The 23,637-nt window shown below is 39.3% G+C and overlaps 1 protein-coding gene across 1 annotated transcript; it reads left to right on the top strand.

The window, feature by feature from the left end:
* The first annotated feature begins 232 nt into the window (after positions 1-232).
* Positions 233-23,615, top strand: LOC121379972 (ERI1 exoribonuclease 2-like). Its single transcript, XM_041508677.1, has 9 exons — positions 233-440; positions 5,397-5,473; positions 8,598-8,678; positions 16,322-16,449; positions 17,325-17,472; positions 18,996-19,096; positions 20,233-20,314; positions 21,173-21,261; positions 22,095-23,615. The coding sequence occupies exons 1-9, from the start codon at positions 310-312 to the stop codon at positions 23,460-23,462; spliced, it is 2,205 nt and encodes a 734-aa protein (XP_041364611.1). The 5' UTR covers positions 233-309; the 3' UTR covers positions 23,463-23,615.
* Positions 23,616-23,637: the final 22 nt, after the last annotated feature.

Here is a 23,637-nt window from a genome sequence, read left to right as displayed (position 1 = left end):
GGTAAACATTCACATAAATGTGTTAGTTTTTAACGTAGAGACCGTAATGTAAGGTAGAGACCGTAATTTTACTAATTTAATGCACCTAAGATTGAAGACAAAACTGTAATACATCTTCTATGTGTAATACTATATTAATGTACGAATAAAAATGTGAATTGTCATTAGTACTACCCTTGTTTACCTATGCTGCAGCCTGTAAGTGTATTAATAATCTCTTAGTGGCTGCTAGAAGATACAGGAAGTACTGAAAAGAACATACCAATCGATAAATGTGAACACTAACAAAGACTATTTTGTCTGCATGAAATGACTGCTAACTTTGCACAACTCTTAGGGGCTGCTAGTTTGAGCTTATTGGTGGATCCGGCGGATGATTCGAAATGTGTTTTGGTTCTTGATTTTGTGTTAGTTATGAAATCAACAAAAGAACTTGCTAGGTTTGTTTGGTATCATAACAGGAAATGCCAGTAGTCTACTGTTACATGGGTATCAGGTCGTTTCGCCCTTATTCCCGATCGCCCCGTGTCGTTTCTCCTCCACAGGGTCGTTTCGCCCTCATGTTTATGTTTGTGAATGATGAATAAATTTGTTTACGTGACTCTAGTTGCAAATCAGATATAGATTATCAATTTGTAACCCTTTATCAACCATAAACACCATTTATATGTATATGTTATTATGTGCAATATTTTAAAGAACCCGTCCCCTCACACCATCCCAGTTCCTACGGGCCTGATGTATTTTATATTAATAAATACAAAGACTAGCCTACACAATGATATTGTCGATAGGACATATTAGTTATAAAGTGCTTTGGTGTGTGTGTGGGGGGGGGGGGGAGACCTCTTTTTAGCAAATTTGCGAAATTGGCCTCTGTAATATCCATTGACGTGTCATGTTTACATCTATGCTGATGCAATATTAAAAGGTCCATTTGCTTCAGTTTACATTTAAAAAATGCTTGTTGTATGCTATAAATGGCATTGTTGTTGTCCTTGTTATTAAAATATATAATGCGTATTTTGTTATTAAAATGTTTTAACATAATGCGTGTTTTGTGCTGTTTTAAACAGGTTTTAACAACATATCGATGTCTGTTCTCGTTACAGCCAGTTTAGGGCAAAATACATGCAGTTTTCTGCTGTCTGCCATTTTGGGTTTTTATGGAATACTCTTCAAGAGGGATGAAAGACTCTAAAATATTAATATAAAATCAATTATCTCTAGTGATATCTTTAAACAATCAAATAATATTAATAATAATAAAATAATATGACGTCATCACATTTGCATTTATATCATAACATGTTATTACATTCAACGGTTGTTAGATTAAGTCATATCCTTTCACCCCTCTTGTAGAATATTCCATAAAAAGTCAAAATGGAAGCCGGCACAAAATTACATGCTTTTTGCCCTATGCGATCTCAGCGAAGTCGATACAGGTGACATGGTTATCATCTAGTATGTGGAATCCATGCCATTGTTTTTTTTCTCAAGATTTCTGTCTGGACAAAATGTGGGTAAAATCTAACAAAAAATAAATTTATTGTAGTTGTCCACATTTTGTTTCGGACCACCCCAATACATAGGGGCAAAACGACTCATTCTAAGGGCGAAATGACTCGGGGCGAACGGGAATAAGGGCGAAACGACTCCGGGGCGAATAGGAATAAGGGCAAAACGACCCGGATTCGTTACATGTTATTGCAATTTATATTCGTGTTTTGTATCCAGCTAAGAGTAGCGACTAAAGGGCGGCAACTCTAAGTGCGTTTTATTATTTTACTTAAAGGGGTGTTTTCATTACGCAATTGGCGTGCGCTACGATAGCTTGGTCTGAATGTGCACGTAAAGCCCTATGACCAGACCTGATCTTACGCGATTAGTCATACCGACTTGTCGCATGCGAACGAATAGTACTGTGAGAACACCTAAATCAGAATTTGTACCGATTAGAACATGTTCTATTTTTTACAACAAATGTAAGCTCTCAGCCAGTCAAATCGCATTAAAGTACAACCTTTTAGTTTTGTTTTTTCATTTGCTTATAAGCATGTCAAAATGTCCGGATTTCATGGGTCCATCAAATCTATTATTGTCCAGATGTGCTAAATAATTGTTTTGTTACATAATGCCATCAGTAAATTGTCTACGTTCATGTTTTCTTTATTTCAGTGGAAATTTGTAGGCATTTACATTTCCCGCAAAATATTTTTGAACTGATGAGGTTTGTTAAACGTCATCAAATCTTATGACAAAACGTCTTCCAGGCCTGCAAAAATTGCACAAACGACTGTTTCGTTCATGCATCAGTTATGCCATTTTATTTGGCATAACCGATTTACCATTTATGTAAAGTTTACTGAATGATTAATCCCGGCAATGTACCAACATATTTTTATCGCGAGTACAAAGATTAGACTTGTTCCTGATGCAGTGCTTTTTCGTAGTGCGTTACATAACCAGTCAAGTTTGTATAAATACCATGCAAAGTAGGTGCATTCCTATTGGTTGTTAGAAGGCATTATAGCCGAATTTAACCAATCAAAAATGGCAATATTGTGATGGTCATTACAATCTCAAACTGGATCAGCAACCAGGGCATAAGATTTGGCACGAACGATTTTGTCGTTCGTCTGTCAGTTATGCAAAACCAATATTGACACAAATGACGGATCGTTCATGCTAAAACTATAATCGCTCGTCAGAAAATGTAAACTGACGTGTTTTGGATAATATAACTATTTTTGGAATAAAATAGTAAGAGAACAGGCCTAGCATTGCAGGTGTGAGAAAAAAACAATGTATCCATTTGAACTCGACATCGCGGTCAATTACAAAGTTGGCACTGTCATTAGAAAGAAAGAAAGAAATGTTTTATTTAACGACGCACTCAACACATTTTATTTACGGTTATATGGCGTCAGACATATGGTTAAGGCCGGTCTGTCATTAGAAGTGTCAATAACATTTAGTAACATAGTCGCACGTTCCCTTTGATTATTTCGCTACGTGCGAAAAACAATACACGGTTTGGAAATTAAAGCGCTTTATGAGTATTTATTAAACAATGTATCCATTTGAACTCGACATCGCGGTCAATTACAAAGTTGGCACTGTCATTAGAAAGAAAGAAAGAAATGTTTTATTTAACGACGCACTCAACACATTTTATTTACGGTTATATGGCGTCAGACATATGGTTAAGGACCACACAGATTTTGAGAGGAAACCCGCTGTCACCACTACATGGGCTACTCTTCCGATTAGCAGCAAGGGATCTTTTATTTGCGCTTCCCACAGGCAGGATAGCACAAACCATGGCCTTTGTTGAACCAGTTATGGATCACTGGTCGGTGCAAGTGGTTTACACCTACCCATTGAGCCTTGCGGAGCACTCACTCAGGGTTTGGAGTTGGTGTCTGGATTAAAAATCCCATGTCTCGACTGGGATCCGAACCCAGTACCTACCAGCCTGTAGACCGATGGCCTACCATGACGCCACCGAGGCCGGTCTGTCATTAGAAGTGTCAATAACATTTAGTAACATAGTCGCACGTTCCCTTTGATTATTTCGCTACGTGCGAAAAACAATACACGGTTTGGAAATTAAAGCGCTTTATGAGTATTTATTAAACGTGACATCACCTTAGCCTGGCATTTAGTTATAGAGTTGTAAAATGTCAGGACCTAATGCAAAAAAAACCCAAAAAGGACAATTAGTGAAAAAACTTTCAAGAAATGGTGGTACGTTACACTAAAACTGAGCTCATGAAAGCTGAAGAAAATCGTTTGTGCAAACACTAAAACCACACGAACGACATATCGTTTGTCTGAAAAAATAAATGTTATGCCCTGAGCAACCAAGGTAAACCAGAGTCACAGTGACCCTATTATTAACTGTAATTCCGAATCGGATAGTGACAGTGATGATGATGACAGTGTCAGTGATAATGACAGTATCATTATCCACTGTTCCTCAGATAAGGAAGATGGCACATAATCTCCCACTCACAACTGAATGTCTTGACATTATATACACATAAAAGACTAATATAAAATTAATGGTAAGAGATTGCCTTGCAATGAATTCTTATTTATTCACACGTAGTTATGCACACATGATGATGTGTTTTATATAATAGGTCAAGCCTGGCATTCACTATGTTTTGGTAATTTATTAAATCTCTTAAACATTTGTATACATATACTTTTTACTTACCATTGTCACACTCTTGTTTCTCAAAATTAAGTATATATATTTTTTTTAATTATCAAGAAAAAACCAGGTTATGCAAGCCAAAATAGGTTATGCAAAATCTTTTGGCATAACCCCTTTTCAGGTTATGCACATTTTTAATTTGCGCAGGCCTGTCTTCCCACACACACAATTCAAGTCGTTACAACAAATCGCATGCAACAATGAAACGCGTCTACAAATACCTACATCATTCATATATTTGCCCTCCCGTCCCAGAACTGCCCCCGGCAATGTCAGAAATCAGATCCGGGACGGGCATGCCTGAACCACGTTTGTATATGGGCACGTTAAATGAGCTCCCATTCACATTCATGAATTTGAAACTCTGTTCACTGATGGCTGAGAACCCATTCATCTCACACCATTATTCAAACTAGTATGGGATCTGATAATGCGAACATATTCAGGAACATGTTGTCTCCTCTTTGAATTGTTTAGGAACATATTTCCTGCAACAGAACAGAGTTTCCAATAGACAGCATGTGTGAACATTAGCAACTAAATTAATCATCAGTAGTCAGTAGTGTTTGTAAACTAGGACGATGAATAAATTAGTTATATATATATATAATGTCTATTTATGAAAACTGGGTGGGATCAAGCTCAGTCAGTAGAGCGGTTAACTATAGGTGCTTGCGTCATAGGATCGAACCACCTCAGTGGACCCATGCTCTGATTGGGTTTTCCCGTCCCAACCAATGTCCCACGACTGGAACATCAAAGGCCGTGGTATGTGTTGTGCTGTCTCTTGCTGCTAATGGGAATATGTGATTGTGATAAACAAATATCAAATATTTGACATTAAATAGCCATTAATTAATAAATCAGTTTGCTCTACTGGTGTTGTTAAACAATACAAACTTTATTGATGGAAACTGCTTTAGAGACTAGAGAATAATTTTGCCAAGTACTTATCAGAACATTCCAATGAAAACTTTGAAAAAAGAGACAAAACATTTAATAGACACCGGACAAATTGGTTTCCTGTATGTAGCACACATGTATGTAAATCATCTCTTCATGTAGATGCATGGATATAATTATGAATTTTCAGTTATCTTTTTCATACCTTTTATTCACTAGTAGTTGTATAGATTTACTATGTTTAACTAATTATTTTTTCTTGCAGAGAACTTGGATTTCTTCGAAAAAGATCCGTTTCAAACAGTTTGCTGTCAAACGAAGCAAAAAGTCAAAATTCTTCATGTCAGTATACACATGAATCTTAACTTTCCAATTAGCAATATACATTTTTAACTTTCAGTTAGATAGGATCTTTAAATTATACTCTGTAAAAAAAGAAATGCATATGTGATAGGGAAAGAAGAAAAGTGTTTGATTTTACAAAATATCGGGGGTTTTTTGTACAATGTTGCTGAATGACCATGTTTGTTAATGTTCCTGGAATGGGACAGCATGCCCAAATGCACCCTAAAACAAATCTAACGCACGTTGTGCGACAATTGCAGGAAATCAGCGTGGAATGGTCAGATTTTGGCGAATGCATGTGAAACTCGGGGGGGGGGGGGGAGATTGAGGTAGTAATGGGTATTTAAAGCTGTAATGGTCACAATGATGCCTCATTTCCATTTTGACGTAGACTAGTTACAAGATGCCAAGACTAAACCTGCTGAATCGAAACATTGCAATAGGCCGCCTCCAGTTAGGTGAATTGCAGTCAGCAGTCGCACACTACATGAACGTCCATCAGAGCACCATTTCACGTCTCTGGGACAGTTCAATTAGCTGAAGACCGGCCCACAAGTGGAAGACCTTGCATAACAACTGCAGCACAAGATCGCTACATCCAGGTTCTGCACTTGCGTCACCGAACTGCCACAGCATACCTGGTTTGAGAACGGTGTCTGCACAAACCATTCGGAACCTATTTCGAGAAGCTGGTTTACGGGCTAGGAGAATGTATATTGGCCCCGTCCTGCAACGTCAACATCAACATTTACATGTTCGCTGGTGCACAAATGTACAGGGGTGGAACTTGGGGAAAGTGGTGGCGAGTATGGTTCAGCGACGAGTCACGTTTCCTTCTACAGCGACATGATGGACGACAACATGTTTACAGATGCCACAATGAACGTTTTGCCAATAGCCGCGTTGTCCAAGTTGACAGATTCGGTGGAGGGAGTCTCATGATGTGGGGAGCCATCTCATACACCGGCAGAAGTGAACTTGTGTTCGTACAAGGCAACCTGACAGCTGTAGCTTACCGGGATGAAATTCTTCGCCGTCACATGCTTCCCATTTTGGATCGACAGAGAGAACTTTTTCAGCAGGTTAATGCCAGGCCGCATACGGCATGTGCAACAATGGATTTCCTACAGAATTAGAACATTAATGTAGCATTTGGGTTAAATCCCTCTAATCAGAAAGACAACAACAATGCTGGGTAGGATTCGGTTTATTTGGCAACCGCCAAATAAAGGTCCTGAAAATAGTATATAAAATATGTAATATAATATAATTGGTAAAACACTGTGTCATCATCATACAATGCAAATGTTATACATCTCACAACTTGACAAAATACACATCGTCAAGGATACCAATTTATAGATTACTTAACAGTTATACGTTATCAGAATAAACATGTATATACATCCAAAACCTCATCCGTGGACATAACCCACTGATTCGATACAACATAAATACACTACTGGTTCATCGATCCAGCTTACAAAATGACAAGCGCTGGCCAACACGCTTGTGAAACCAACAACACACGAAAAATGTGTGCGTTGTTACTAGAAACTACACACAAACACCTATAAATAGTTAAGTTACATACCTTGGCTGTGGGCTATGGACCGAACTGGTTGCCGGGTATTAATGACAGTTCCTCATCCTATAAACAAACATCATAATATAAGCGAAAATATATAATGGTTAGACCTATATATATTTATCGTTATTGTATACAATATAATTACCCTAATAATTATTGTCTTTACAGTTAGTAAATTAAGAATATATATTTAAAAATACATTAAAATTACATTAAATATACTTTTAAATACTTATAACCACTACCTTTCCCTAGTGTCAACTACATTATCAATTTATATCTATCCATAGTTAATACAGATTATGATTTTATATCTATCAATAGTTAATACAGATTATGATTTTATATCTATCAATAGTTAATACTTAAATCATAATGGAACATAATGTGCACAATAATTATATAAATATATAAATTCATGTTAGTCAAACCTGTGTAACCGTCGCAGAAAAGATGAAAAAATAATCAAGAAATAGTTCAGAATTATGTCATGTGTTGATGGCTTGCTGTTCAATGTGAATGTGGCACGGACTAGCCGTGACCAATGTCACATGACACCAGAATAAAATATCATTGGCTAAACTCCAATTTGACGGGAAAGAAAGGTTAGGGCGTTGTCTAATAGGGTATTCTCTACGACGAATATCCTAAAAACAAACGAAATAACCCATTAATAAAATATTATAAAATAAGTAGCAAATAAAATAAAACATATATACATACAGTGTTATATATTTTTACCCCGTTACATTAATGTGCTGCCATGGCCATCAAGATCTTAACCCCATTGAACATCTATGGGACAAACTGGACAGATGTGTATGCCAGTGTTCCCCGGAGCCTCAAACACTTCAGCAACTGTCATATGCACTGCAGGAAGAATGGGCAAGGATTCCACATGCCCGGATTCAGAGACTCATTCAGTCTATGCCAAGGAGATGTCGCGCAGTGATTGCTGCTGCTGGTAGCCACACAAGGTACTGAATTCAGCGCCCTCATGCGACGCTGTTTGGTGACGAAAACGCCTCCACTCCCGTCAGTCCATAGCAAGAACATTGTCACATACTCGTCAAATTTGACTGTGATACGATCATAAATAACGAAATTATGCCACTTTGTATTAAAGAGATAATTCCATGAATATTTAGCCTATGTGTTTCTTTTTTAACAGAGTATATATTTTTATTTTTTTATTTTAATGTACAATGATTTTGCTGATCATCAGCTATTGAATGTCAAACTCTTTTACCAACTGTAAAAGTATGGGCTCAATGTGCTCTAGTGGTGTCGTTAAATAAAACAAACTTTAACTGTTTCCTTATTGAAAGTAGGGAGCTCCTTATTAAAAGTAGGTGGCTTTGATAAGCCCCTTCTCAAATGTTCAATGTAGTCTGTATAATGTTAATGGCATGGATGATACAACCTAGCCAATGAATTTATCCTTTGGCAGTTTGAGAAATCTGAGTAGTTTCAACTTTCACCCTATGTTATATTTGTGTTAAAAGTAAATTTTTAATATATTTTTTTTAGGTCAACCGTTCTTGTACCTGATTGTGCTGGACTTTGAGTCAACGTGTTGGAAAGACTGCAAATATAAAACACAAGAAATAAGTAAGTACATTTGCTTTGTAAATGATTCTTCGGTGTGTAAACCTTGACAAGGCTTTAGATCTCACATTGACTTTTGTCTTGTCTGAGCACAGTCGTTTTAGTTCAGTACTGTCATTATGATTAACAGCTGCTGGAGAGTTGTCTGCATTCAGAAATGTATTTCAAGTTATTTTAGTGTAATTAAACTTGACATTTCAGTGGTTTTGAGGTTAAATATTTGGATGTCAGCATGTTTGTACTTCATTTAGGCATATATACAGGGTTCCACCTAGCATCGGGAAAACGGGAGTCATCATGACTCACAGGGTTTTATTTTGGGAGTCATCCATTCAAAAATGGGAGTCATCTATGATATATATTTCTTAAATCACATAATTAACTGAATAACTGTCTCGTTAATATTACATGCATATATTATATCCACTATTCTATCTGTATAATACATACACATGTATATCCATTGTTTTTTTTTCTTTTAAATAATTTAGTGGGGGGTTTTTCCTGTCTTTTTATGTATTCTGAAGGGACATAGAAAGTGTGGTTCTTTCTACGTCCGAATATTGTTACATATCCTCTATATAGCTGGTATTCAAAACTTGTGGCACCCTTTTTCAACCGTTTCTCAACCGAGATAGTGTAACAAATGGACATACAAGCTAAAAATTTATACATTACCATACTCACTGAATCTCGACTGAAGTACTTGCGTCATTATTAACAAAATAAATCTTCTACAGGGCCATATACAGCTGTCAGTGGTTTTACCCGAGTTTTAAAAGTGACATTGTTTACAGTGTAGCTAGGATTTTTTGTTGGAGGAGGCAACTGAGAAGTTAATAGTCTAAAACTCCTTAAACGGTTCAGAAGAGAATTTTCTTTACGTTTCTATAATGCCATGGCCCTGTTCCAACGACAACATAAAACATTTGCACATTAACAAAAGTGTTGACTTACTATGCACCCTTTGGCAAATAGTCACCCAATGCTGCATGCTAACCTGCTTTGTAACAGCTGCATCTGCGCAATATAATTATAACTAACACCTATTTGATTTGCTCAACCATCTACATGCCATTGTATATGTCCGTATACAGACCGTGCATTCGACATTATCACGATGAACTAAATTTAGACAGGAACTGGCACACTACATCAACCACACTGTTTTTAACACTTATCTAACATAACTTATTGATATGGTTGGGAACCAGTTAAACCGCTAGGCTATATTTGTTCTGAAACTTCGTAGTCGTTAGGTTTTTAGGTGTTTAAAACATTAATTTTTGTATTATCTTAAAGCGATTGGCATTGTCGCGATGATCTAAATTTAGAGAAAGGGTTTTGCATACTACATAAGCCACACTGGTTTTAACACTTAAGTTACGTTAAACGTACTAATAAAGTTGGGAACCAGTTAAACCATTTCTTAAGACATTACCTGTCCTCAAACAAGGGCACCCCCCCCCCCCCCCCCCCCCCCCCCCCACGCAAGTGGTCTGGTCCGAACATCCCAACAGCCAATGGGATGGCCTAAATTCTTCTACTGCATACTGCTCTACATACATACTAGTTCCAGTCACATGACTGTAACTTCCTTCTTTTTCTCTTCGCTAAAGGGTCTGGACATCCTTTTGCTTAGCTCTGTTTGGGGTCAACATTTTTATAAGACCTTTGGTTTTGTATTCGTGTTTGGGTGAAATGTTTTTCACCTTCGTTTTCGTTAGCTTTCGTATGTTTTTTCGCGTATGTCGCTTGACTTTCCAAGTGTTTAATTACATGAAATGTTGTTTATATTGCCGGTTGTCGTGTCGGACGCCATTTGCAAAATGGCGTCTTTGTTGAATGGCTTTGTTTTTGGGTGAAATGTTTTTCACCTTAATTTTCGTTAGCTTTCGTATGTCTTTCGCGTATTTCGCTTGACTTGCCAAGTGTTAATTACATGAAATGTTGTTATATCGCCGGTTGTCGTGTCGGACGCCATTTGCAAAATGGCGTCTTTATTTACCGGCTTTGTGTTTGTGTTATGGTTGGTTTTTCTTTCTTTTCACAGATTGAAAAATTACTATTATCATGTCTGATAATGTTCAGCGACTAGTTCGAGCGTGTTTACGCTGCAAGAAGTTTACTGCCGGCGGCGACCCACACGACTTATGTCCAGGTTGTCGTGTTCCGTGTGGCCTCACTTCAAGATGCGACCTTTGTTCGGGCTTGTCTGATGTCGAGTTCGCGGCTTACCTGAAAGTGGTGTCAGCGAGGACCAAGAAGGTGGAATCTTCACCTTCGATTGCTGACTCCGTGGCGGAAGTGTTACGTTCAATTCAATTCTACGACATGTTGCCGTCCTTGCCACATCCAACGACGATGTGGTCATCCGTTCCATGGTATCCACACGGGACCGTCCACGGTCCGGTTCTCCGGTATCTTCATCGGGCCATGACCAGAGCGACTGGCCTGTTCACGGGTCCTACGTGACTTTTCTGATGATGTATCGGTTCTTACAGTGCTGGAAGATCTGGATGTGGCGGACCACCTGTCACTGAGGGACTATCTGGCTGTCATATATGATATGCTACCGCCGCTGGCCCATCCTCCGGTTTCAGCCAAGAAGGGTCCGGTTTCGATGATCGCCACGGAGGTTCCACCGGCAGATGTCAGCATTCGATTGTTGGCTGCCACAGGCCCCCATCGGTTTACACGGCTACCAGTAACCGGCCCGTGCGGATCGTTTGTTCCAGCAAGCAGACGGAGCCCTGTAATGAACTGGAAGATTGCATCATCGGCTCACCGTTCGGTACCGTCGTCCCGTGATCGATCAAAGTGGTACAGCATCCAGGGTTCCACCGGCTCCTGCCGGTCCGTGTACATCGTACCGTCCACACCAGTCGGCAGCTGATCCGGCGTTCAGGGTTTACACCGGCTCCTGACGGGACCGTCCCCGGTCCGTGTTTCTGATTGCAGCCAGTACATTGGATCGAATTGCCTGTGCCAGGTTACTGACCGATTTGCCAGATGATGCGTCGGCACCTTCCGTTATAGAAGATCCGGACGCAGTGACCCACATGGCTGTGACGGATTGTCTCGCTGCGGTGTATGATATGCTTTCGTCACTGCACAGTCCACTGGCATCATTCTAGAAGGTTTCCGTTTGAGGACTGATCCGATGTCGAGGTTTACTTGAGTCGACTTCGTTGTGCCATTCCCCATTCGTCACAACGAACGTATCCCGTCTTCAACCTATCCTTCAACGGTGTGGCGCCGGCCTTGGATGACGCTGTTTCCGGCGGGACCAGACGTCTTCCTAGAACTTACAGATTGGCACGTCCTATTTGATGTTTTCCTGGCGACCATAACTCCTCATGTGCAGGATGCCAGAGGATATGCCTTGTTCAGCCGTCAACTTTGATGTTGGTCTACCTTATATCTTCCGTGACGTCGATGTGCACTACGATTGCACACTATCATCAACCGACTTGCCCGAAGCGATCCATTCTTGACTTTCAGCACAAGCCGGTAATCTTGGCAGGCCTGTGGTCTACATACGGCTGTTTGCCGTGAAGGGGTTCGACGTTACAAGCGTTTCGGGTTGGTGACGAAGACAGTCTACTGATCCGGTCACTTGTGTTGAGATCCCATGCACCGATATTCTCTTGTTCGAGGTAGGTTCAGCGACATTCGGCAGATCGTTCTCTATATCCGGTGGCGATGCAAGACAGTCGCTACTTCCGCTGGTTCAGGAAGTTATCCAGTTGCCATCACGTGGTACGGGTTTTTTACCGTCACCGTTTTCCTATGGTTCATTGCAGCTTATCAACTCACTGACGTTCACTGTTGTTACCGCCAGAGTTCGTGACCGATGCTGTCTAGATGGTCTCTGCTGCTGTTTCGCACCGGGTGGTGTGACAGCCGTGGATTTTAGCCGGTTGCTGTTTTGCGTTGCTTCACTTCCACGTATATCGGGCATATAGCATAGCAAGTTGCTACGCTGTCTTGGCTCTTGCCTGTATCACGGGGTCGCTGTTTCCGATGTCTTGATTCCTGAATCACTCTATTACTGTTTCATGAAGTATCATTGCAAGAGTAATTTTGACGTCGGCGCAACATTTGACGCTTAGAGGTCGCGGTATCCAGTTTGTTTCTGAATCCATGCATTCAGTACAATAACGCAGATTTGCTGATCCGGTTACCAGTTGCCTTGCAGTCCAGTCCCTGTTGGTGGCTGTGGTTTCCATATGAAGCCGATCTACACATCAACCTGTTGGAGATGTTGGTAGTTACGTCATCCTTCATTGGCGAGAGATGCTGTCAGGCGCCTCTCTCATGGTAGCCACAGACAGTACCACCGCGGTGGCTTATATCAACCGTCAGGGCGGAACCCACTCCAGCAGTCTGCTGCAATTGACTTATCATCTCTACAAGCTGGTCGACGAGATTCCGTTGCAACTTCGGACTCGCCATATTCCAGGGGTTCCAAGGTACTAGCCGACAGAATGGATGCTCCATCCCGAAGCGTTTCGATGGGTGTGCGACAGACTTTGGACACCAAACATCGATCTCATCGCCACACGATTCAACCATCAGCTGAGGGTTTACGTGTCTCCGGTGCCAGATCCTGAAGCTCTGGATCTCAACGCCTTGGTACGCTTTTCCTCCACCAATCCTCCTTCCAAGGGTGCTTCAGAGGTTTCAGCTGTACCATTGTCGCCTGTTGCTCATTGCTCCAATGTGGCCATCCAGATCTAATACGTCTTGCCGATCAACATCCTTTACCGCTGCCAGACTGGGATCATCTGTTGCTGCATCCCACGTCAAGACTATACCATCCACGTCCGCAGTTGTTCCAACTGCACGCGTGGACTTTATCTCCAAGAGTTTGAGGAAGAAAGGTTTTTCTTCACAGTCTACTGCGGCCATTTTGAAAGCGCACAGATCATCTACTACTGCGGCTTACAACGTCAGATGGCTTTGCTTTCACCGATGGTGTGTCCGGCAAAAACTCAAACCTCAGACGATTCAGATACCTCGTCTCGCTGATTTTTTGCTGTCTCGGCGGACCGCTTTACGATTGAAGGGGTCTACCATCGCTGGGTACGTTTCGGTCATCGCTACTGTTAGTGATGTCGCTACTGGAACGAAGTTATCGGGTATTCCTGAGATCCATAAGATGATCAAAGGGTTTCGCCTTGATGATCAAGTACACCGGTTTCGGCCACCAAGATGGGACCTGAATCTGGTGTTACGAGCGTTATGGACCGCACCTTATGAACCGATCAAATCCTCTTCCCTGCAAGACTTGACGCGGAAGACAGTGTTTTTACTCGGTTTTGCCACGGCTGCCCGTCTCTCAGAACTCCATGCTCTTGATAAGTTTTCACCGAGATCGGCGGGCAGTCAACTTGGGGTTACTCATGAACTTTGTTGCAAAGAATCAGACCAAGCGCCTCGTTCGTATGTTGTGCAGGCCCTCTCCTCTATCGTTGGTCCAGCGGACGTTGAGGACTTGGTGTTGTGCCCTGTCAGAGCCCTGCACCAGTACATCGAGAGGACCAGATCTTTTCGACAACATCGCAAAAGACTTTTCTTTTCCTGTAACCAGAGTCGGTTGAGGGATATTACCAAAGACACAGTGGCCACCTGGATTTGGTCTTCTATCCTGACCACCTATCAGAAGGAGGGTTTACCTGCTCCATCTGCTTCTAATCCGCATGAACTCCGTGCCTTGGCTGCCACGATGTCCCTGCACTGCAACACACCCATTCAGCACATTATCACTGGTTCTGAGGGATATCTCCACAGAAGACGTTGAGGGGTTCCATCATCTGGGTCGGTTGTTGCTGCACAGACTCTGTTGAATACAAGCCATCCTCATCACCGTTGATGTCTGTCTGATTCTGGGCTGCATACCGACAGGTGAGGATTGCTTAGACTTTTGTTCTTTTGCACAGTTCACGTACTGGTGCCGGAACTTTTGTCTCGATAACCTTTACCCTGCACTGCATGTGGTTATTTGTTGTCGTTATTGAACTAACAGTTCTTTGGTGTACTAGACAGAAAACACTCGGGGGTCTTGTTCTGTTCAATGTTCTGATGGATGCACCTCATTAGGTTGTCGCTTGTTATTACAAAAATAACACTTCAATACGTGAGAGTTACCTAACACCTGCATCCCTGGTGGCTACGACTTCCCACCCTGTCAGAACCAGCATGAGATGTTGCAGCCGCCTCCTGGTCCTTTGTTCTGGGAGCCGTACCTGCCACTGCTGACAGATGCCACCATTCTGGTTGTTACTAGCATCACCTGCATTGGTCTTTGATGGGCATCCCTAGGAGGAGGGCTTACCAGGGTTGGCCTCATTCTTCCACTAGTCAGCCTCTTTCCGGTTTGGGGAGTTATCACAAGCATCTACAGATCTCGGCACCCACCACCATCTGTTGAATGCTGCCCTTGTTTGAGGACAGGTAATGTCTAAAGAAATGGAGAAAACTTGGAGTGTTTTCTCTTTTATAGATACATTACCTGTCCTCAAGATTTCATCCTGCCTGGGCCTCCCCGCTTCCTGTTCTCCGTGCGATGCGCTCAGGGAAAAAGAAGGAAGTTACAGTCATGTGACCGGAACTAGAGAGCAGTATGCAGTAGAAGAATTTAGGCCATCCCATTGGCTGTTGGGATGTTCGGACCAGACCACTTGCATGGGGAGGGGAGGTGCCCTTGTTTGAGGACAGGTAATGTATCTATAAAAGAGAAAATACTCCAAGTTTTCTCCACTCTGCTATTTTCATATTGAACTTCGTTGATGTTGTATGCTTTTTTTTTTCTTTCTATCTGCTGACACCAGTTTGTTTGGTATTGTGCAATAAAGTGAACTGAAATTTAATTGAATTAGTTGTTAGGTTTTTATGTATTAAAAAAAAATGAATGTAAAATCGATTGACATCGGAAATATATATCAACCATGACACACACATATTTCATTTAGGAGTATTTTAGGTAAATGTTGCGTCAAACACGCAGGATTCCTGCCTCATGTGAAACCCTGATATAGTTTGGGCGCACCATTTATTGCCTCAACTTTGATGCAATCTAAAGCCCTGCTTAATAATACTAGTGTAGAATTTTAAAGGGACATTCCTGAGTTTGCTGCAATTTTTAAGATGTTATCGACTAACAGAGACTTTTTAACGACTGTAATTACATATCAAATATATTTTTCTGCATTAAATATTAGTGGCTGTATATTAAACGTGTTTCTGATCGTTCTAATATTTGTACTAGGTTAAATTTCATTTTATTTCCTAAAAAGGATTTTTTTGTACGTACAAAATTATTTGAAAACAAAATCCAGTTTGGGCTTGTTACAAATATTAAGACGACCAGAAACACATTGAATATACAGACACTGATATTCTAAACAAGAAAATATATTTAATATATAAGTTTAATCGTAGAAATATTTTATTAGTCGGAAACATCTTACAATGCAGCAAACTCAGGAATGTCCCTTTAAGTCTTCAAAAAAGTTGTAGATGTGATATTACATATATATGGTGAATCTTGTAGCTGTAATTGATGACACTATGTATTTAACATCAGCTGAATTTGCCACTTGAAAGTTGTTGTTTATGAGCTCTCATTACCTGTGTTTCAGTTGAGTTTCCATGTGTTCTGCTCAACACATGGAGTGGACAGATAGAGAGTGAGTTTCAGTACTATGTTCAGCCAAGTGAGCACCCCGTTCTGAGTGACTTCTGTAAGCAGCTTACTGGAATTACACAAGTATGTCAAAGTGCATTTTGAAATGTCTGTCAATACATCGCATTCAGTATACAGTGACGATGAGTCATGTAAGGGTAATACTGAGAAAGACAAACCTCAGTCTGGCTAACGTAGACAATTAATTTATGTAGTTGTCATACACATCAATAGTAAAGTAAAGTTTGTTTTATTTAACGACACCACTAGAGCACATTGATTTTTTATCTTATCATTGGCTATTGGACGTCAAATACACATCAGTAGACATGATTGGTACCAAATCATTCATTCGAAAGCAGTCGTTCAAACGGCTTTCGGAGATATAATTATTTTAACCATGTTATATTGTTTCCTTTTTACTATATGTAAAATGCACATAGAATGTACAAGATAAAAGTGACAAATAAATTATAAAAACTATTAAAAACTATTTTGTTAGAATTTTAGTAAATATATATATATTTTTTAATTAACCATTAGCTTTCTGTGCTACACATAAAAGTGGGATACATTTGTGTAATTTTGTGAGTCCTGTTATGAATTAATCCATTGTGATTTAAAAAGAAAATAATAATGTGAATTTTAGACAATTTATTTAAAGATTGTTTTTTTTGTGATTTTTATTTTTTTAATTTAGAGTATATTGAAAACTAATGTTTACACATATTACCTTGTTGAATAAATATAATGATAAAAATAATGTCTCTGTTTAAAATCACAAGGTAAAAATCTCAATGTTTTGTCAAACAAATGATGACATTGTCAGGAGATCTGATGCCATATAACCGTAAATAAAATGTGTTGAGTGCGTTGTTAAATAAAACATTTCGTTCCATTTGTCAGGAGAATAGATTTAAGACTAACATTATGAGTAATGTTGTGTCTTGTTGTGGTAGGACCAGGTCGAGCAAGGTATACCGCTGTCTCTGTGCCTGAAGAAGTTTGACCACTGGATCAGTAGATTACACAAAGAGAAAGGTGTCACGTTTACTGTGGACAACAGCAAGACAGTCGCAGCCTTGACTACCATCGTCACCTGGTCAGGTACTCGTAATAAAACGCATTTTCACTTTCAACCCATGTCGATCACTTTTGTTTGTGGTACCTAATAAACAGTATTTAGACATGTTCTCGGAGTAATTACTTCAGACATTAGTTTTATGCACAGAATAATTAGTATTTTATAAAATGCCTCAATAACTGAAGCATTATTGCTCGTGTACCAAATATATCCAGTCACACCGGGCTTGCAACCAGGTTACGACCTAGCTGCGACCGAAAAATGTTGCAATCGTGGGCAAATCATACAAAGAGCGTGCGACTGGTCGCAGAGGTCGTGGGTGATCGCCACAGCAAAATCAGTCGCAGCAAGGTCGATGGTCATGTTCAAAACTTCTGACCTGCGATTCCAAATCGTAAGAGGTTGCAGACAGGTCTTACATGGTCGTACCACCAGTCGTGCATGCTCGCACCACCAGTCGTGGATGATCGCGGGTCCCACAGTCGCACGATTGGTCGTGCAACTGGTCGTGCCACCTGACAATTGGTGGTGCCACCTGTGGTACAACCTCACGATCGGTAGTGCGACCAGTCACGACCTGACACGACTGGTTGCACGACCTTACGATTGGTGGTACCACCTGTCTTTAGCTGCTCGAGACCAGTATATATGGAGCGCTTCTGGGGATTCAGGTCACTCTCCACTACGACGCCCGAAGAGGGAATATCGTTATGCCACCAGGAAGACGCAAACTTATGTCGGTCCGGCTCCAGATGGAACAGCAACAACAGCTGGGTGCTGTAGCCGCAGCTTAGTTCTCCGACGAAGAAACCAGTGCATAGAGAGACGTCGGCGCCAGTAATGGGTGCGTCCCTGGTACTGATCCTGATGAACGATTGAGAGCCTTTTATATTTGATTGAATGACCTGCGACCAATCGCACGACTGGCTGCGACTGCATGCGATCAGTCGTGCGACTGGTCGTAGGTATACACGACTGATCGTGCGAGTGGTCGCAGGTAGACACGACTGATCGTGCGACTAGTCGCACGATTACCTACGACTGATCTTGTGATCAATCTTCTCCAATTGTTGGTGATCGCACGACCAAGCGTGCCACCAATCGTACGATGACCTACCACCAGTCTTAAAAGCAATCGCAGCATGCGACCGCTATAGAGATCGTCACAAACATTGCCGATTGGTCGTATCTCTGCCAAATCGCCACCAATCGCACGATCCAGAAATCGTACGATTCGGTGTGACTGGGGCTTTAGGACACCAGCTTGTTCAACAAATATTTTAATTACTTTTATTATATAATTTGTTTGTTTTTTTTGTTTTTTCCTGACAAACATTTAATATTTGTATGTGTTAAACAGTGAAAAAACTGACAAATATTTTAGTCAGTAATACTAATTATGTTTCTGGATTGTGCAATAATACTAATTATTAATGTTTTTGTGTGGTATAATACTTTTGGGGTTTTTGGTGTAATACTAATTATGTACTATGTTTTTGTGTCGTGTAATACTAATTATTAATGTTTTTGTGTTATCTATTCGCAGACTGGGATCTGGGTGTGTGTCTTCAGTATGAATGTCGCAGAAAACAAATCAGAAAACAACCAGTCTTCAATAGCTGGATAGATCTTCGAGCAACCTATCGTGTTAGTATCACTTTAACAAAGCTATCTATAAAGGAAGACTAGGAAAAAGTAAATCAGTAAATAACTTAATGGTATATATATATATAGGACAAAGATACCATGGAAACTGAAAAAGTAAATCAGTAAATAACTTAATGGTATATATATATATATATATATAGGACAAAGATACCATGGAAACTGAAACACATAGGGGTGAAGAGCAACAGGTTTTAAAAAATAAAGGTCAAACAATTTTTACTGCCTAATCGGTATCCATACTATGTACTCAAAATAATTGCTGGGTGGTGAGGATGGTGTGTGGTGGTGGTGTGTGTGTGTTAAGATGAGTTTTAAAATTATTTTGTCAACCAAAGGATTTCGTCACTGAACCATCTGATAAATTTAAAGACCATTATGTAAACAAAAAGCTATAAAATTGTCAACTATTAAGCTTTATGTCAGATTAGTATTTAAAGCAAGACAACAGGTACATAAATAAATGGTTAGCTGTGTTTTTCTTTACAAACCGTGTATATTTGGTATATTTGTAATGTTAACCAAGTATAAATGTTTATCCTGCAATCAGTATATACACTGGCGAGATATGATGACAAGATAAATTTCTATATTTTTGGTCATATGACATAACCCTGATTCGACGTGAGTATTTTAGACTAGATTTTCAATAAACATACTTTTTTAAATAATTTGTTCCAGTGCAATATATACTTGTAAATAAGGTTATGTGTCACAATAAAGATACAAAACTTATATATTCATTTATGACTTGGAGTTTGAATGTAACACATGAGTGTCTTAAAAAGAATGACATCAATTATCTTGTATGATGTTATACTGCAAAAGCCTTGCTTTTTAGATTGGTACTCGATTTGCATACAAAAACTGGAATAAATAATTATTTTCAAACTATACCTCTTCAATTGCATGATAAATAAAAAACCCAGTTACTTCCTTAAGATATTGGTTTTATCCTGCTCGGGTCAAATGGCGAATGTTGCTCGACAGAGCCGCGTGGCCTTCACCATTCTAATCTCCGCAGGATAAAGCCAGTATCTTAAGGCAGTAACCGGTTAATGTCTATATTTAATATGTTTAATATTAGTAAAGTTTTTATAAATTCTTGTGTTTGTTAGAAATTCTACAGTCGGAAGCCACAAGGTCTTAATGGAGCGTTACAGGATGTGGGTATCAAATTTGAAGGCAGAGAACATTCAGGTAGAGTTGTTGTTTGTAATATTTATCTAACTTGCAGTTTTAAAAAACAAACATTCTTGGTCACATATTTACTTTAATCACCCATGTGTAGAAAAGTTCAATGTTTGAATATTTTTGGCAATAAGGTTTGTTTTATAAGCTAATGTAATTACTGATGATGGAAACAACATTATTAGATTGGGGTCAGCCTAGATCATTTTGTAAAACCTGGGCACCCATGAACTTCACAGTCATTTTTTATTATGATTTAGTGGTAACAAGGGATGATCTCATGTATATTGATAATAAACAAAAGTACATTCCTTTCATTTTTAATATAATTTTTTATAAATTTATACATTACAAATGGGGCCATTCAAAAATTATGTAATGCATTGTGGGGGAGTATCAAATGATGCATTACACAATGTTATTGGGGAAGGGTGTGTGTCAAGAGACACATAATATTTTTAAATGGTTGTCTGATTTTTACTTACAATATAACCAGTCATTGCTATTTTGTTCTTTAACAAATGATTTTTATCAAATATTTATTGCCAAACAAAACCGATAATTAAAGAGAAAATCCAATAATGACAGGGAAGTCAGTGGAAGAGGGGGTTATACACGACCCTCTGTTACATTGTTAGTAAAACCAGTGATTGCAGGTTTGCCTTGTTCTGTATTTGACCTGAATAAATTGATCTGTATGCCATTTAGTTGGATTATTTACATTTATAATGCATCATCATTCACTAAACAAATAATGAGACTCATGTTTTAGTTGTTTGTGCATCCCAATTTTCAACTCGTAATTCACAATCCACTTTGTGGTCTGTGTTTATTTGGTTGTTGAATGTGGGTGTTTTTCCCATTCAGGTTTGTGTGATGCGAGAAACACAGCTCGTCTGGCGTGGAGGATGATCAAAGATGGTTGTGTCATGTCTATCACCAAGACAATGAAACTGGTATGACGGTCTTACATACAGGACTAGTTATTGTGCAAGATCATATTCGAGTCCATTTACATTTTATTCCTACACTTCATTGAAAAGTGGCATTTGTGGGGGTTTTATGGTCTTAAAAATATTTGATGTACCATAAAGATAAATGTTTTAAATGTATGTAACTTAATATTTTTATCTCTAAATAGTCATAGTTTAAAAATATTATTCATGTCTTGTAGTCAAGTGTTTAAAACTAAGATTACCACACAAGCCTGTGATGACCATAATATATAATTTCATTTCAAATATGATATTGACAATAACAATATATACAAGGCAAATAATCTTAGCTTATTATGTCAAGCTTAATACATTGTAAATTGTATGCTTAATTATAATTCAAGTTTGCCATTACTCACTAGTCAACAGACATGAATATATAATGTGAATGAGATCATTATTCGAATGACATCATTTTGTATATCCTAGAAAGTTGGATAATTATCTATCTAAAATTGCCCATTAAAACAAGTTTAATGACTGAATTTATCAGTAATTTCTGGTGAGTCGCCAGTAGAACATTATACAGCCATTATTTGTTGACTAACTAGCATGTTTAATTAATTATCAATAATCCTGTGACCTAATGAATTTATATGTTATCAAATTCCAAATTAATGTGATCTAAAAATATCATATAACATTGTTATATTGGATACGCTACATTTTAAATTAGTTTTTAGCATTTTCTTTTGACAACTCATCTGTGATATTTTATTTGTTCATTTTAATAATAAATATTTTATTTTCTCAGATTTTTGTTGTTGTTTGTAGCAATTTTAATTGTTTTTCAGTCATCATGTGGAAGATCAGAAATGGTTCCTGCACCTATAGGGACAGAGAGTGTGTTTTCTAAAACATCTGTCAGACAGAATCATGAGGTGCAAATCGGCAAATCATTAAATAGGATACCAACTACAGTGAACGACAGTTTACACGATCATGGAACGGAAGCCTTTCATATACACTGTGACGGGACAGAACCACCTAAAGCTAAAATGTGTCGCATCAAATCTCCACGGAAACCCAATGTCATTGCTGTGGAGTCTTGCCAGATTTCCGTAGAGAAATTTGATATGAGAAATAACAATGTGGACCAAGTTTCGCACACCACCAGTGGTGGAATTATGAGAAATAACAACACTGAAAGTGTTTCACACACTGCTGGTGGTTCAACTGGGGAAAATAATTTGGACAGAGTTTCACACACTGCTGGTGGTGTAATTATGAGAAATAACAATGTGGACCAAGTTTCACACACTGCTGGTGGTGTAATTATGAGAAATAACAATGTGGACCAAGTTTCACACACTGCTGGTGGTGTAATTATGAGAAATAACAATGTGGACCAAGTTTCACACACTGCTGGTGGTGTAATTATGAGAAATAACAATGTGGACCAAGTTTCACACACTGCTGGTGGTGTAATTATGAGAAATAACAACACTGAAAGTGTTTTACACACTGCAGGTGGTTTAACTGGGAAACATAACAATGAGAACAGAGCTTCACACACTGTTATGAAAAACATGCTGAAACATATCTCAACTTCAGAGTCATCAGAGTTTATCAGTCCCATAGTTTTACCTCGCCCTTGTTCACGAACTCCACTACAGACACTTAAAAATGCCAGCATAATACAGACTCCTATCGTTACTCCATTGACTTATAAATCAAAATCATCAGCAGTTACACCACATAGTGCATCAAGCACACTGGCCACAAGGCCTGTATGTACATTCAAAACACCCAGTCCAGTGACTGCAGCACTAGTTAATAAATCGGCATCTACTACCACAACACCAACACCCCAGAGTGTAAGCAAGACATGGACCATGAAGTCGACGCCTCCGCTGTGTAAGTGTGGCAGGAGATCAAAGAGGAGGCTTGTGCAGTCGCCCGGACCAAACATCGGCAGATTCTTCTTCTCATGCGGACAGGGGCGAGGTTTCGGCAACAGGGACTCGGGATGTGGATTCTTCCAGTGGGAGAAGGAGAGCATTCCCAAGGGCAGACAACTAAGCAGGCTGGGTCATTCAGTTGGCAAACCATACACGCCTGTTTTAAATATGAACAGACAGTTGTGGAGCGGTGTCATTCCCGTTTTAGCAAAACGCCAGCTTGGCGTTCATTCTTCTCAAAATGCAAAGTGTTTACGGTGACATTTTGTTGTCTTTTGCAGGACAGTGGTGATTTAGTACTAGCTCTGAGTGAGCAACACATTTCGCCAGATTATCTCATAAAAAAACACTTTTCAGTTATTACATGAAATTATTTCCACAAATTAAAATAAAATTTGCTAATTGTTTTTAAAATTTGCAATTTGCGTATTTGACA

The sequence above is a fragment of the Gigantopelta aegis genome, chromosome 8, assembly GCF_016097555.1.
Source record: "Gigantopelta aegis isolate Gae_Host chromosome 8, Gae_host_genome, whole genome shotgun sequence".
In the NCBI taxonomy this organism is placed as follows: domain Eukaryota; kingdom Metazoa; phylum Mollusca; class Gastropoda; order Neomphalida; family Peltospiridae; genus Gigantopelta; species Gigantopelta aegis.
Note: the sequence above shows the minus strand (reverse complement) of the source record. Positions and strands in the feature narration are given on the sequence as shown.